Here is a 13,475-nt window from a genome sequence, read left to right as displayed (position 1 = left end):
TCTAAAACCGCTTATGTTCTGTGTGAACCAATGTAAGTCTAACTGATATGCGATCAGGCAGCCTTGTTCACCAGGCACCTGTTGGAGAGTTTCTTTCAGAAACAATGGGTGGCATTCTCAACCACAGCGGATGGGGAACTTTAAACAGAAGTTTAACGGATCAGCATAAATTCAGCAGTCTGGAAGACATCGATGTGACCGCTGACGGCAGCCTGGTCCTCCGGATTATCATCTCGGTGGTTTATTCCGCGGTGTGCGCCGTGGGTTTGGTCGGAAACCTTTTGGTGTTTTTCCTTATGAAGATAAGACAAGGTCGGAAAAAATCCATCATTAATTTCTATGTCATCAATTTAGCTGTCACCGACTTTCAGTTTGTTCTGACCTTGCCTTTCTGGGCTGTAGACACGGCGTTGGATTTCAGCTGGCCGTTTGGTAACGCCATGTGCAAGATCATTTTATCAGTCACTGTGATGAACATGTACGCCAGCGTCTTTTTCCTCACCGCGATGAGCATCACGCGCTACTGGTCTGTCGCCTCTGCTTTAAAGATTCCCTCTCGAAAGAAGTCCGTGTCTGTGAAGTGGATCTGTGCTGTATTGTGGATCCTGGCGACTGTGGCAACTGCTCCAACTTCCATTTTCTCCACCGTGACAGTTGTGGCAGGTGAAAAACTCTGCCTCCTCAAGTTTCCAGATGGCCAGGTTTGGCTCGCTCTCTACCACCTTCAGAAAATTGTCATTGCGTTTATCTTGCCCATGTTTATTCTCTCAGTATTTTATCTATTACTTTTGAGGTTTATCAGAAAGAGGGGAATTAATGCCCGCCAAAGAAGACGATCTAAAGTAGCAAAGTCTGTAACGGTGGTGGTCCTCTCTTTCTTCATTTGTTGGATGCCTAACCATGCGATCACCCTCTGGGGCGTGCTGGTGAAATTGAACGCGGTGCACTGGGACAAAACATACTACATGGTGCATACTTATGTTTTCCCCGTGACTGTTTGTCTTGCTCATACTAATAGTTGTTTAAACCCAGTTTTGTATTGTTTAATGCGACGGGAGTTTAGGAAAATGTTACATGGGTTCTTTTGGCGCATCTCCACGCCCGTGATCTCGAACGCTGGAAAACTACATGGATACAGTGGAGGCAGCAAGCAGAACCTGGACGACGCACATACTGGAATTCATCTGAATGTGATTGACGAACAACGCTGCCAAGAATCCGGTCAACCGACCTTAAACTGACCACAGTCATAGTACTTCAGACAGGTGCAGGTCAGCATTTGAAAAAGTGAGCTGTTTTTTTTATATTTCTGATAAATCAAAGGATTATTATGATTTAAAAATCGACGAATGACCGTGGTTGCTGTATGTGACTTTTTAAAGGTGTTGTATTTATTGGCCTACAAACATAGGCTACCAAGTTAAGCCTAATGTCTATTTATATTGTACATTTTGTTCTTGGTCACTTTTTGTGTGATAGTGAATTCACAAAGTATACAGTATATAAATTTGGAATTAAAAAATACACAAATGTAAAGATATTATGAGGACTGAAACGGCGCTTGCAGAACTGTATTTATATATGCTGTACATGATTCATAGTAATTTATTAAAATGAATTGTATAATATTACATTTATTTCAATATGGTTTTTAAAGTCATTTTCTATTTAAAATTAAAATAGTCATCATTGAATCACCCTCATATCATTCCAAACCTGTATGACTTACTTTCTTCTGCGGAACACAAAAGAAGATATTTCACAATATTCTGTATTCAAATCTTCATCAAGAGACAGAGAGTGGGGTAAGATGTGTATTTTACCATGCAAAAAGAACAATGCAAATCTCTGGGTTGAATATAAATGATTAAATTAAGCTTATTTGATCAAATGACAGCTGTGGAATAAAGTGTGTGAGATGCTTCGGGCTAAGCTGTGTCAGTGGAAATACTGTTGCATCAATTATACAGTAATTTCACTGATAAACCTGAAAAAAAAAGTTTAATATCTTGAGGGAGCAGCACTGAAAAAAATCCTTTCAGAAGATTTTCCCAATAAAAAAAATGTTTTAAAGAAGCTTCAAGGAGAATCATACCTTAGTTTTTCTTGTTCTTCACTGTAAAAAACAAATCTGTAGAAAAAGGTACTGGAAATTTTTTAAATGGGTAATGTGACAAGGAGTCGGAGGCGTTCGGATCCATATGCAGCATTTATTCCACAGAATGGTAATACAGACAGAGATCAGGAATGGCGTCAGGTGTGTCAGGGATAACCAGAATCGTAACCAAAAACAAGCAGAGATCGGGACAGGCAGCAGAGAATCAGAGTCGGAATACACAGTCCAAAAGTCAAAACACAGGAATAACAAACACAGGGAAAAACGCTCGGAAATGTCAGACTGGCTAAACAAGACTTCGCATTGAGTGAGAGTGAGTGTGCTGCTTTTATGTGTGTGTGTAAATGAGGTGCAGGTGTGGCAAGGAAATTGGCTGATGAATGAGGTGCAGGTGTGGCAGGGTGATTGTGATGCAGTGACTCATGGGTAATGTAGTTCGGGTGTGGTGCAACAGTATGAGAGGTGCTAGTGTCCAAGTGACATCTGGTGGTTGATGGGTGGAATGGTCCTGAGTGGAGTGCCCTCTAATGAAGTTCATGGGCACTCCATCTAATAATCGTGACTGGTAAATTTCGGGATGTTATTCGTTAAGTTTCACATATTTCCTTTAACCCTAAAACACATCACAATGTAATGCACAATTAATATTAACAGTGCACATTATGTTTAATGGACCTTATATTGTATCAAGAATATAACATTGTCTATAATGACAAAAACAAAAATTGCATCGAAATATTTAAGAATATTAAACATTTCATTGCTAGTTTAATGAACATCTTTAAGAAAAACTGCAATATTATGCAGTAAAATAAGACTAAAATGGCAAGTTGGTTAGATATATATGCGCTTATAGATTATGCAAAATGCCCCTTGGTACTAATTTAATTTGACTAAGCAATCTGACTAAGAATTTTGGTTTTATACATTTACAGCTAAATCAGAGCACATGTAGTTTTAGCTTAAAAATTAAAAGAATATAATCAATAATAATATATATTTTTATATTTTGAAAAATATTGTTAGGTGATGCTAACTGGCTAGCTAACTAGCTATCTGATGCTAACTTTTATCATTTTATCAAAGGTCAGTTTTAAACATAAAATCCAAATCTTTTTATTCAACCAACTAGTCAGAATACATTTGATGGAAAAACAAATGATTTGATGTTCAGAACAGTGTAACTAAAGTAATTAAGCCTTGCCCTCTGGGGACATTTTGCCCCATGTGACTGGGGGCGTTTTACCCAACAGACTAGGTTTTGGAAAACAAATAATGTAATTATTAAAATATAATTATATTTTTCTTAAATAACATGTACTCCCTATATACAAGACTTACTTTTCTCATATCATATATATACTGTAACTAATGTTCTACAAAACAACAAGCTTTAAAAAAAACTTTTTTTTCCTTACTGCTTAAAATTTGATCACTAATCATTTGTTCTCATCACCAGTGTAAGCGTCATGGTAAATACTTCTGCATCTTTTTTGTCAAGTAGTCCATAGTTACTGTGCAACAAAAATATATCTAGTCTTTATCTAGAGGTTATTTTGGGAAAAACAGCAGATTTTATTGTGGACTTCAGGAGAATGAACAGTACTGAGCTGCAGCGGAGTCATTCAGATTCGTGGGCACCACCATCTCTCAGGACCTGAAGTGGGACACTCACATAGACTCCATTGCTAAAAAGGCCCAGCAGAGGTTGTACTTCCTTCACCAACTGAGGAAATTCAACCTGCCACAGGAGCTGCTCACACAGTTCTACTCGGCCATCAGTGAGTCTGTCCTGTGTACATCCATGATTGTCTGGTTTGATCAGATATCAAGAAACTACAACTGACAGTCAGGACTGCTAAGATGATCATTAATGCTCCCCTGCTCAACATCAAAGATCTTTACACCTCCAGAGTGAGGAAAAGGGCTTTGGAACCCTCACACCCAGCTCACTCTCTCTTCGATCTGTTGCCTTCCAGTAAGTGCTACAGATCACCGACCATCAGAACAGCCAGGCACAAGAACAGTTTATATAGTCCACAGGCTCTATTCAGCCTGAACAAGTAAAACATTCATAACTATACACTGGCCATCATAACTGACTCATTTATACACAGAAACTGAAAATGTTACATTTGCAAACTGTAACACTTGTAAAACTAAAAACAAACAACAAAAAACATATCTGTACATTTGTTTAAACAATTACGTTTTAATTTAATTTAATAAAAAAAAATCTCTATATATTTTTACTTCGTAATATTTATTTCATTTCCTGTTTTTCTTATAGTGTTATTCCATCTCTGTTGTGTAATTCCTATGCATGTCTGCACTATCATGTACAGTATGTCTGCATTATGTCTGTACTTTTGTCTGCACTGTAAGCTATGTCACCAAGTCATATTCCTTGTGTGTGTGTAAACATACCTTTACTTGGTAATAAAGCTCTTTCTGACTTCTGACTTATTCTATAAGCATTCACAAGCATTGCACAAAATACATAATTCAATTCAATTCAAGTTTATTTGAATAGCGCTTTTTACAATACAAATCATTGCAAAGCAACTTTACAGAAAATTATGTTTCTTCAATATTTAGTAGTAGCTTATAAGTGGTGACTGTCAGTTTATGTGCATATGACACGAACTTTCAGAAAAATTAATACAAGACATAGTCAACCAGACAATTAACACTATTAATAGCAATTATTATATGATGCAATCACACTTGCACACATGCAATATTTGTTAGTTCTGTATGTTGTTTCAGGGTTAGCATCATCTGAGGTCCTCTGAGGGTCAGCATCATCTCTTCTCAGGTGCGTAGCTGCTGTTCCAACCAGGTAAAATTAATTAGTTTAATCCAAGCTAAAGAATAATGATTAGATACATAATATAAACTGGAGGAAAATAGTGCTAAGATAAAAGTAATCTATATAACCACTATATATTGAACTTTGAGCTCTCCGATGTCTTGGGCTCATTATTGTTTCGCTTTTTATTTGACAACTGAATGCTCGATGGCATGAATGGCTTCTTAATTCTGTGGTCTCTGACAGTTTTAAAATAGAACTTTGTGGCTTTCAACCACTGAGGTTTAATATATTGTTCTTTCTTTATTTCTTTCTTTCTATCAGTTAATGAATTTAAAAAAATCTACATGTTGACTTGTAAAATGTTATTTTTTTCTTCTTATCACATTATAACATGAGCATAACAGCTTGACCATTAGGCAAACCTGTGGTTAGTGAGCAAGCAGGAAGGATCAGTTTCATGAAGATCACTTTCATTGTTACTGAGTAGATAAAGGAACTTCCCTTTACCTGGACAGCGTTGTATAAAGTGCTATACAAATAAAGGTGACAGCCACATCAAGAAATATCTGAAAGCACATCTTTTTCAAATCCTCATGCTTCCACTATCTGTTCTAGTCTGTAGGCTAGTCTTTTAAATAGTGTCTGAAATTTAGTAGCCTAGTGCTTTATTATTTCTACCGCTTGCCACTTTGGATAAAAGCTTCTGCTAAATGAATAAATCCAAATGTATATATATGCATTTAAAGCAATTGGACCCATCTGCACACCATTCTTTTCTCTAAGAACTCTAAAACGTTTGTGTGTGTGTGAGTGTGTGTGTTATATTATATTTGATACATCAAGGTTTTATGAATAATCAAGTAACCTTAAGTTGCACTTTGGCACAATGCAGTCAGGACTCATGCCAATAGAGCCCTCAAGTGGTGGGTATTGGTTTGTGCCACACTTTAATGCAATGATAACGACTGCCTGTTGAAGGTTGTTTCAAAATGTAAGAAATGCACTTACAATAGACGTCCATGAGGCCACTGTTGTATTCTAGACTCATTCACTTCCATTATAAGTGTATAACTACAGATGCATTTTTGGTTTGTCAAGGTTTGAATCTTCAAATGAAAACCTGTGTTGCCAATCAATGAAGAGTCTTACGATGGCATTTTACAACATTTAAAGAAACAAAATATCCAGAAAGGAACACCATAATGATGCAACTAATCCTTTGTGTTACAATCCAGAGATAACATCCTCCATAATCAATCAAGCCTTCTGTGCTATTTGCTGTTGCAGATAAAGGCTATAGCTTTGATAAATATGTTAAATTAATTTGGTTTTGTCTTTTATATTCTTTTGTCAGGCACCACATAGGATACTATGTTCAAATGTGCTTTATTCTAGATGTTTTCCACATAATTTACATAATTATACAAAATACTCTATTTCACAATGTATTATTCATAGACACAGCTAACATTAAATAAAACTGCAAGTATTGTTTTCTGAAATTATAGACATAATACTGTACATCAACACATGTTTGGATATTAGTTTAGCACGCTCATCACACAATGGAAAAAAAAAGCATATCATAAAGGCCTCATCATTTACAAATATGAATAAATGTGTCAGTATTTTGCAATTAATTGTCTGAACTGAACCCAGGTTTTATTTTCACAAAGATACATTATTTCAAAACTCATGTGAACTTGAGGAAAAAATGAATCCAGTCTCTGATGAGCAAAGAGCTCTAGTTTTACTGAGCAAGAGCATCTGAGATCCTCACTGATCTCTTCTTTCTGTGTTCAGTCCTTCTCTACTATCAGAAATCACAGTTTCCCTGCTACTCAAATCTTGTATATTCAGCATTGTCAACTCCCCAAGTTCCATTTCACTGTCTTCCGTTTGAGTGGAAGCAAAATCCCATTCTATTTTCTCCATTTCCTCTTCAGGCTTAAGCCCTATATTGTCAGGGATGATCTCCACCTCGATATCTGAAGAATCCTCGCTCTCCTTGAACCAAACAGTCTTTTGTCTGTCATCCTTCCTCCTCTCTTTAGCCAGAATGGATTTTACTTTATGCTTATTTGCCTTTCCTCTGGCTTGGACGTCAGGACTATGGTGTGAATGGGTGGTATGCGTCTGGAGTCCACAGGAGCTGCAGTGCCTCTGTCTCTTGCGAGGTATCACTCGCACCCTCGCTGCCTGAACTGCATCCAGTCTTTCTCTCAGTTCAGCTCGCCTGGATCTGGATCTCCCTGTGTCTCCTTCATTCAAGAAACCATCATTGGTTAACTGCATGCTATCTCTTGGCCTGTTAGGGGGCTGAGTAAACTTCAAGCATAGCCCTAAACACTGAACGAGGGCAGAGGGTTAATCTCACAATTTCATGAGCTGTATATTACCTGCTGTAGTACATATGGAACTTTCTCTTAAGCATCATTTCTTTTACAAAGTGGACACTCAGAGCTGGACTCACTGAGCTTTGATGAGAAGATGCTGACCTCAGACTTGAATGCATCAGGATTCCCCTTCTTGACGCGGGATATCAGATAGCCAATCACAATGAGGCAGAGCACCAGTAATGCAGCCATCACAAAGCCCAGCAAAGCCATGTCTCCTGCACGGTACCCCTCGTCGGGTGACTGGACCCCTACTGCTGATATGGCAGGTGTGCAAAGAGAAAAATTAGACAGCAACATGCAGAAAAAAATATTAGAACCTTTACACTTAAACAAGGGGTGTCCAATCCTGCTCCTGGAAGGCCAACTTCCAGCAAAGTTTAGGTAATCAAGGTCTTCAGTATAAATGTTGAAAGTATAACTTACATGGTACTACAGTCACAGAAAGACTAGCTGTCCCTGTCTCACCAGTAGACACATCCACTGCCCGAAGCTAGTGACAAAAGAAATCATTTTCAGTCACACTTTATATTAAGTAGCCTTACTGTAGTTACAATGTACCTAACCAATAACCTTAAATTAACATTTGTAGTTACACTGTTAGCATTACTCCAACCGTATTTTGATGTTATTTGCCGTTTCTTTGTAACTATTTGTGAAATTTGCTAGCAAGTGAAAAACTCTCAATCAGAGTGAAAACTGTTTCAATGTCTGTTTCTAGTGTAGTAAATTGTCAATATAAAGTTTGACCAGTATTTCAATAAAAAGTAAAAAAAAAGTAGACAGATTTCATATGCAACTACTGTCAACTAGTAGTTAAAAATTTCTCAAAATAGATGTAGCAAAACATGTTTACTTGCCTGCAGAGCGAAGGAATCAGTCCGAACAGCTTTCTTCAAAAGTATAAACCCATCTGTTGTGATATTAACATAGCTGCTATACTGAACTTCATATCTTACATCAGGATTGATTCCCTGAAAAATAAAGGGAGAAACTGACACTCTCTTATTAAATGTATTCAGTCTTTATGGGTGACCATAATGTTGCCAAGTAGGATATTTATCCTTTATTACATTTTTTTTTTTGGTCCTGGAAAAAACATTTCTCTTAAAAAAATATTGCCCTCTAACCATTAAATCTAACCAGCTTTAAAATCAGTGGGGAGTGATAAGTTGGTATGAATGTTGCTTAAGCCCCAACCCCAGACCTAACATCAACCCTAAACCTAAAAACTGATGTTATTCCAAAACCATCAAGGACATAGCTCTGAGTTCACATGGTTAAATCACAGTACAATGTCTGCATATACTGTAATGTAAAAGTCAAATTATGTAAAACTTACACTCGCGAAATCTTCATCCCTTGCTCTGACTCTGATGGGTCTGTTGGATGTCCTGTCCCTTAGCACCATGTTTTCAGGCCCTGAATTACTGTAAACATACCCTTCATATCGGTCCTTCTCAAACCGTGGTGCATTTCTGCTCTTTTTCATTACTTCAATAGTGACTGAAGTGGTAGCAAATTGATCTCTATTTACAACCTGGGAAGCCTGGAAAGGACAGATAAAGGAAGGATGCTATTATAAAAATTAAGCAGTGAAAATTGTATACTTAGTGTAGACTAAACTTCTCAAAGTCTTCAGAATATGCACAAGAAACTCACTAAAACTAAGAGTGATATAGGGCCTGCTATATCTGCTGGTTTCAGCATGGATATGTTTCCAGATTTCTCATCAATCTGAAATATGTTGTCCTCATTTCCTAGACAATCACAGAAATGATTATGTTCATGTTGAACACTGAGTGTGTAGGATTAACTGTAATGTTAGGAAAAATGCTTTAATACCTCGAACAATTTTATAGCTTATCTCTTCATTTCTGCTTTTATCTCCATCTCTGGCATACACTGGCCCTGGCTGAAATTGCAATGCTCCATCCTGGAAATATCAATTTATTATGTATCATTTCAACACATACCATTGCATTTATTAAAAGAATAGTTTAAAATTTGCTTTAAAATTTCTCAGGCCATCCAAGACATCCCATTGTTTCTTAATGGGAACAGAGAACTTGGAGAAATCAATACTATGGATAGAGGACTTGTATTTTAGCCCAAAGTGAAGATTAAATGTTTTAATGATAGATTTCACTTCACAAAATGTTAATTTCTGGACTGGAGTTGGCTGATTGCTTTGTGTTGTTTTTATCAGCAGTTTGAACTCTCATTTTGACGGCACCCATTCAGTGCAGGGGATCCATTGGTAAACAAGTGATGTAATGAAAAATTTCTCTAAATCTGTTCTGATGAAGAAACAAACTCATCTACAACTTGGATGGTCTAAGGGTAAACAAATATTCAGCAAATATTCATTTTTGGGCGAACTATTTCTATGGTCATAATATTAATGAAAATGTACCTGTTTCTCTGTTAAGTTCACCCTGACCCTGTAGCCAAGGCTCAGGCAGATTTTGGCATTACCAGTGGTTACTCTTGTACATGGTTGAAACCAGGGAGGACGGTTATCAATGTCTATAATATTGACGATGATGGTTGCTGAAGCTGTGAAAGAGTGTTCAACCAGTTGTGATGGAGGTGGAGTATCCTGTAAGAGTCAAGAATCGTTTGTGTTATACGTGAGATCAGGAGACAATTTCTGAATTTATTAGATTTAAATGAAACAATTTTTACATACCTGCACATGCAAGATCAGTTTCACCTGTTGGATGACATCATAATCTAAAATCTTGTTCACAAGGATGTTTGGTGTATACATGGTCTCAAGTCTGAAGTATCTGTTCTGTAAAGAAACAGTCCAAGTGTGCAAACAATGTCATTTAAACACAATGTTTCAAAAAAGCATGGACTAAACTATTCAAATTCAAATGGATTATTTTTACCATGTCATTACGAACATTTGAAGGAATTACCCAAGCTGAAGTTTTGGGTGACCCTGAACCTTTCAATGCAAGGACAGAAACCTCTCAGATTTCATTAAAAATATTTTGAAGATTTCAACTTTTGAAGATGAACAAAGTCTTATGGATTTGGAATGATGAGGGTGAGAAACTGATCAATGAATTTTCATTTTTGGGTGAACCTTTAAGCTTCAGTTTGATCTTCACACAAAGCATATGACTTTAAACGGCACAGCACACTCTTAAAAATAAAGGTGCTTCAAGGTGCCATAGAATAAGCTTTTTGTCTAAATGGTTCCATAAAAGAACCTTTATCATCTGAAGAACCTTTCTGTTTCACAAAAGTTTTTTTGTGATGGCGAATGAAGGCTCTTTAGATTACAAAAAGGTATAAAAGAAATGGTTCTTTAAATAACCTTTGACTGAATGGTCTGTTGTGGAACCAAAATTGGTTCTTCTATGGCATTGTTTGAAGAACCTTTTGAAGCACCTTTATTTTTTAAAAGTGCAGCCATGTTTATGATGCTTTTATGATTTTGTCCTTTTTTTATGAAGATTTACAGATTCTGGCTCTGGTACTTTCAGTGTATAAAAAAATTATCTTGTTGTTGTATACAGAACGAATAACATAAGGATGAGAGAATGATGACACTCCTATTTTGGGGGCAAACAAACTATTCCTGAAATACTTTTTTATTTTCTCAATAGAGAAAAGGTTGATTACTTACCACAGTTGGTTCCATAGAATAATACAGAACCTCAGAATCGTCATCTATTGCTTCAATCAGGGCAATGCTGGTATTAACTGGTGTGAGCTGTGCAACAAACAAAATGCAGCATTAATGGACTAGAATGGCAACATCCTCACTGTGACAGTAGATTAAAAAAATGATGAAGAAGCTGTCTGACTTAACGTACAATGTATGAAATCGTGATTTTGCCAAGAAGATTGTGTACATGGATCAACAACTTTTGCTGGTCATAACATGGTCAGCTTTTTTGTTTGTTTGTAATAAGAATGTTGTTTAAGCCACAAACCCAAGCTGAAGCTGAACCTTATCCCTTAAATTGGTTTTGGATTGATTGGTTGTTGGGAATATTGTTCCAGGACCAACAATTATTTAAAACATGTCCTATAGGACAAATGCTGAATTACAATATGCTCTCACCTCATTTACGTCAAGTGTATACTCGCTCTTGTCAAATGATGGAGGGTTGTCATTGATATTCACAACACGAACAATCACAGTCAGAGTGATCTGTAGATAAAATGTACAACTTAAAATGTACAACAACAAAATTATCTAGTAGTCCTCGATATAAGTGACCCCCAAAAGGACTGGAAGACTTGATGTCATTACATTAGATAACATACAGTAATACCAAGTGGAATCTACAAAGAAATGATAAATGCCAGAGCTTACTGTATCTCACACTAGTCTACACTTTTCTGAAGCAGTCTTGCAATTATTTTTAATCAGATGGTTTCAGATTTAATCAGATGCAATGTTTAGTGAACAAAGAAGTCACTCAGGTATCCTAATGGAGCAATCACGTAGTTCACTGAAATACAAGTAGTGATTTTATTTTCTTTTACATTTATTTTTATTTTTAGTCTGTGCAGTGTTTATAGTATGTATTTTTTGCTTAAAAATTGTGTGCTATCTTTCTTTCAATCAAATGACACCTTTGTTAATATTTTATCTAATGCTAAGACTTTTTTATTTTAGTTTGTTTTGCATTTATCTGCATATGCTTGTAATTGCAGATCCGAGTAACTTACACTTCTGTAGCCAGTTTTGTTACATCGGATCTGGACAGTTAGTTCTTCAGGACTTGAAAGTGTCTGGAAAACAATCAGCTGAAGTTAGGATCAAACTTCTGTAATTGTGTATTTTCATGAGTAGTCCAGTGTTAAACCAAGTCATATTAAAACAAAGTTATATCAGTTTAAGATGGTCAAGCTGGTGCTGGTTTGTTCCTGGTCCTGTTTGGTCTACTAAACCAGGTCCACTGTCATTTAGTGTACCTGATTAACCATTATCTAAATCAACTTGGATCAGATAATGACCATAAATGACCAGCTAGAAACCATGTAAACATATCTACCATATGAAGCTGGGAATAATGTCATCGTAGTTGCTCAAACTGACACAAGACAATGGAAAGTCATGAAATAAACATACTTCAAAGTCCAGGCCTTTCTTTGCTATCAGTTCTGAACCCTTCAGATCGAAGGCATTCCCAGGATTCTCAGTGAGGTTCAGCGTTACATCCTTTGTTATTGTGTTTATACGGACAACAACTGTGTCAGCTGTGTTATTCTCTTGAATTGTCACAGGCTCTGAGGGGACTGTACAAACTGCAGAGAGAAAACAAATATGACCAATTCTTACGTAGCAGATATTACAACATTTTCTTTGTCATAATGTAATAAAATCTAGTCATAAAAATATTTTTGTAGAAATGAATATTTTACAGATAATAGCCTGCAATAATACGATATCTTTGTATAAATGTGTATGGACAGAAACGTGATACGAGTTATTTTCTATGACAGAATACACTCTATGTAGGCAAGTATTTTGAACAACTAGACATATTTTGAAGCTCTACATTCCTGTCATCTGTAGACAATGACAATGAACAGACATGGCGTCTTTTTATTGCCACTGACTAAACTGAAATTGCTTACATCATAAAAAATGCCCACATGACACATGTCGTACCGAGACAATAGCGTTGCTAACAATAGTTTAGCAAATAGTTAAAATCTAAAAACTGAAACAGGAGTTACTTACTTTTATCAGCAAAGCAGTTTTTGTGAAGGAATAAGGCAATTAAACACCCAAAGATGGTAGTTATGGATTTATGCTTAAATATTATGTCCATTTCCCAGTTTCTGATGCACACAAATAACTATGGAGGACTGTGAGACCGTGGCACCAGCTGGTACTTCTTCACATAAAGCATTGACTGTGCTGACCGATGAGTGGGAGTTGACTCCAGTCGCAATGTTTGTGACTTCATCTTACAGTCATATATTGCCTAAGGAGCTTGCCAGCAGTGGACTGCTCCCTCCCACCCAAATACTTGCATCTGTTTTTGAGAGTTCATTTTGTATTAGTGGAAGCACCGTGGAATGGGAGACCGTCTGAAATCTAAAATTTATAAAATTACAAAATAAACGAAAATAAATAATAATATTAGGCTAATAATATTATTAATTAGTT

General features: G+C 36.5%; 2 protein-coding genes across 2 annotated transcripts; one reads left to right on the top strand and one right to left on the bottom strand.

The window, feature by feature from the left end:
* On the top strand, nucleotides 1-1,382 carry rxfp3.3a2 (relaxin family peptide receptor 3.3a2). The gene has a single exon (XM_059504338.1). The coding sequence runs from the start codon at nucleotides 48-50 to the stop codon at nucleotides 1,239-1,241; it is 1,194 nt and encodes a 397-aa protein (XP_059360321.1). The 5' UTR covers nucleotides 1-47; the 3' UTR covers nucleotides 1,242-1,382.
* A 4,918-nt stretch (nucleotides 1,383-6,300) lies between these two features.
* Nucleotides 6,301-13,227, bottom strand: LOC132109914 (cadherin-related family member 5-like). Its single transcript, XM_059516370.1, has 14 exons — nucleotides 13,044-13,227; nucleotides 12,429-12,604; nucleotides 12,026-12,088; nucleotides 11,412-11,501; nucleotides 10,971-11,057; nucleotides 10,020-10,124; nucleotides 9,744-9,929; nucleotides 9,173-9,263; nucleotides 8,990-9,087; nucleotides 8,670-8,876; nucleotides 8,188-8,301; nucleotides 7,754-7,820; nucleotides 7,430-7,584; nucleotides 6,301-7,280 (listed from the first exon to the last, which is right to left on the bottom strand). The coding sequence occupies exons 1-14, from the start codon at nucleotides 13,132-13,134 to the stop codon at nucleotides 6,708-6,710; spliced, it is 2,103 nt and encodes a 700-aa protein (XP_059372353.1). The 5' UTR covers nucleotides 13,135-13,227; the 3' UTR covers nucleotides 6,301-6,707.
* Nucleotides 13,228-13,475: the final 248 nt, after the last annotated feature.

Source organism: Carassius carassius, chromosome 2 (assembly GCF_963082965.1).
Source record: "Carassius carassius chromosome 2, fCarCar2.1, whole genome shotgun sequence".
NCBI lineage: Eukaryota > Metazoa > Chordata > Actinopteri > Cypriniformes > Cyprinidae > Carassius > Carassius carassius.
The sequence above is the reverse complement of the archived record's forward strand: the minus strand, read 5'-3'. Positions and strand labels throughout refer to the sequence as shown.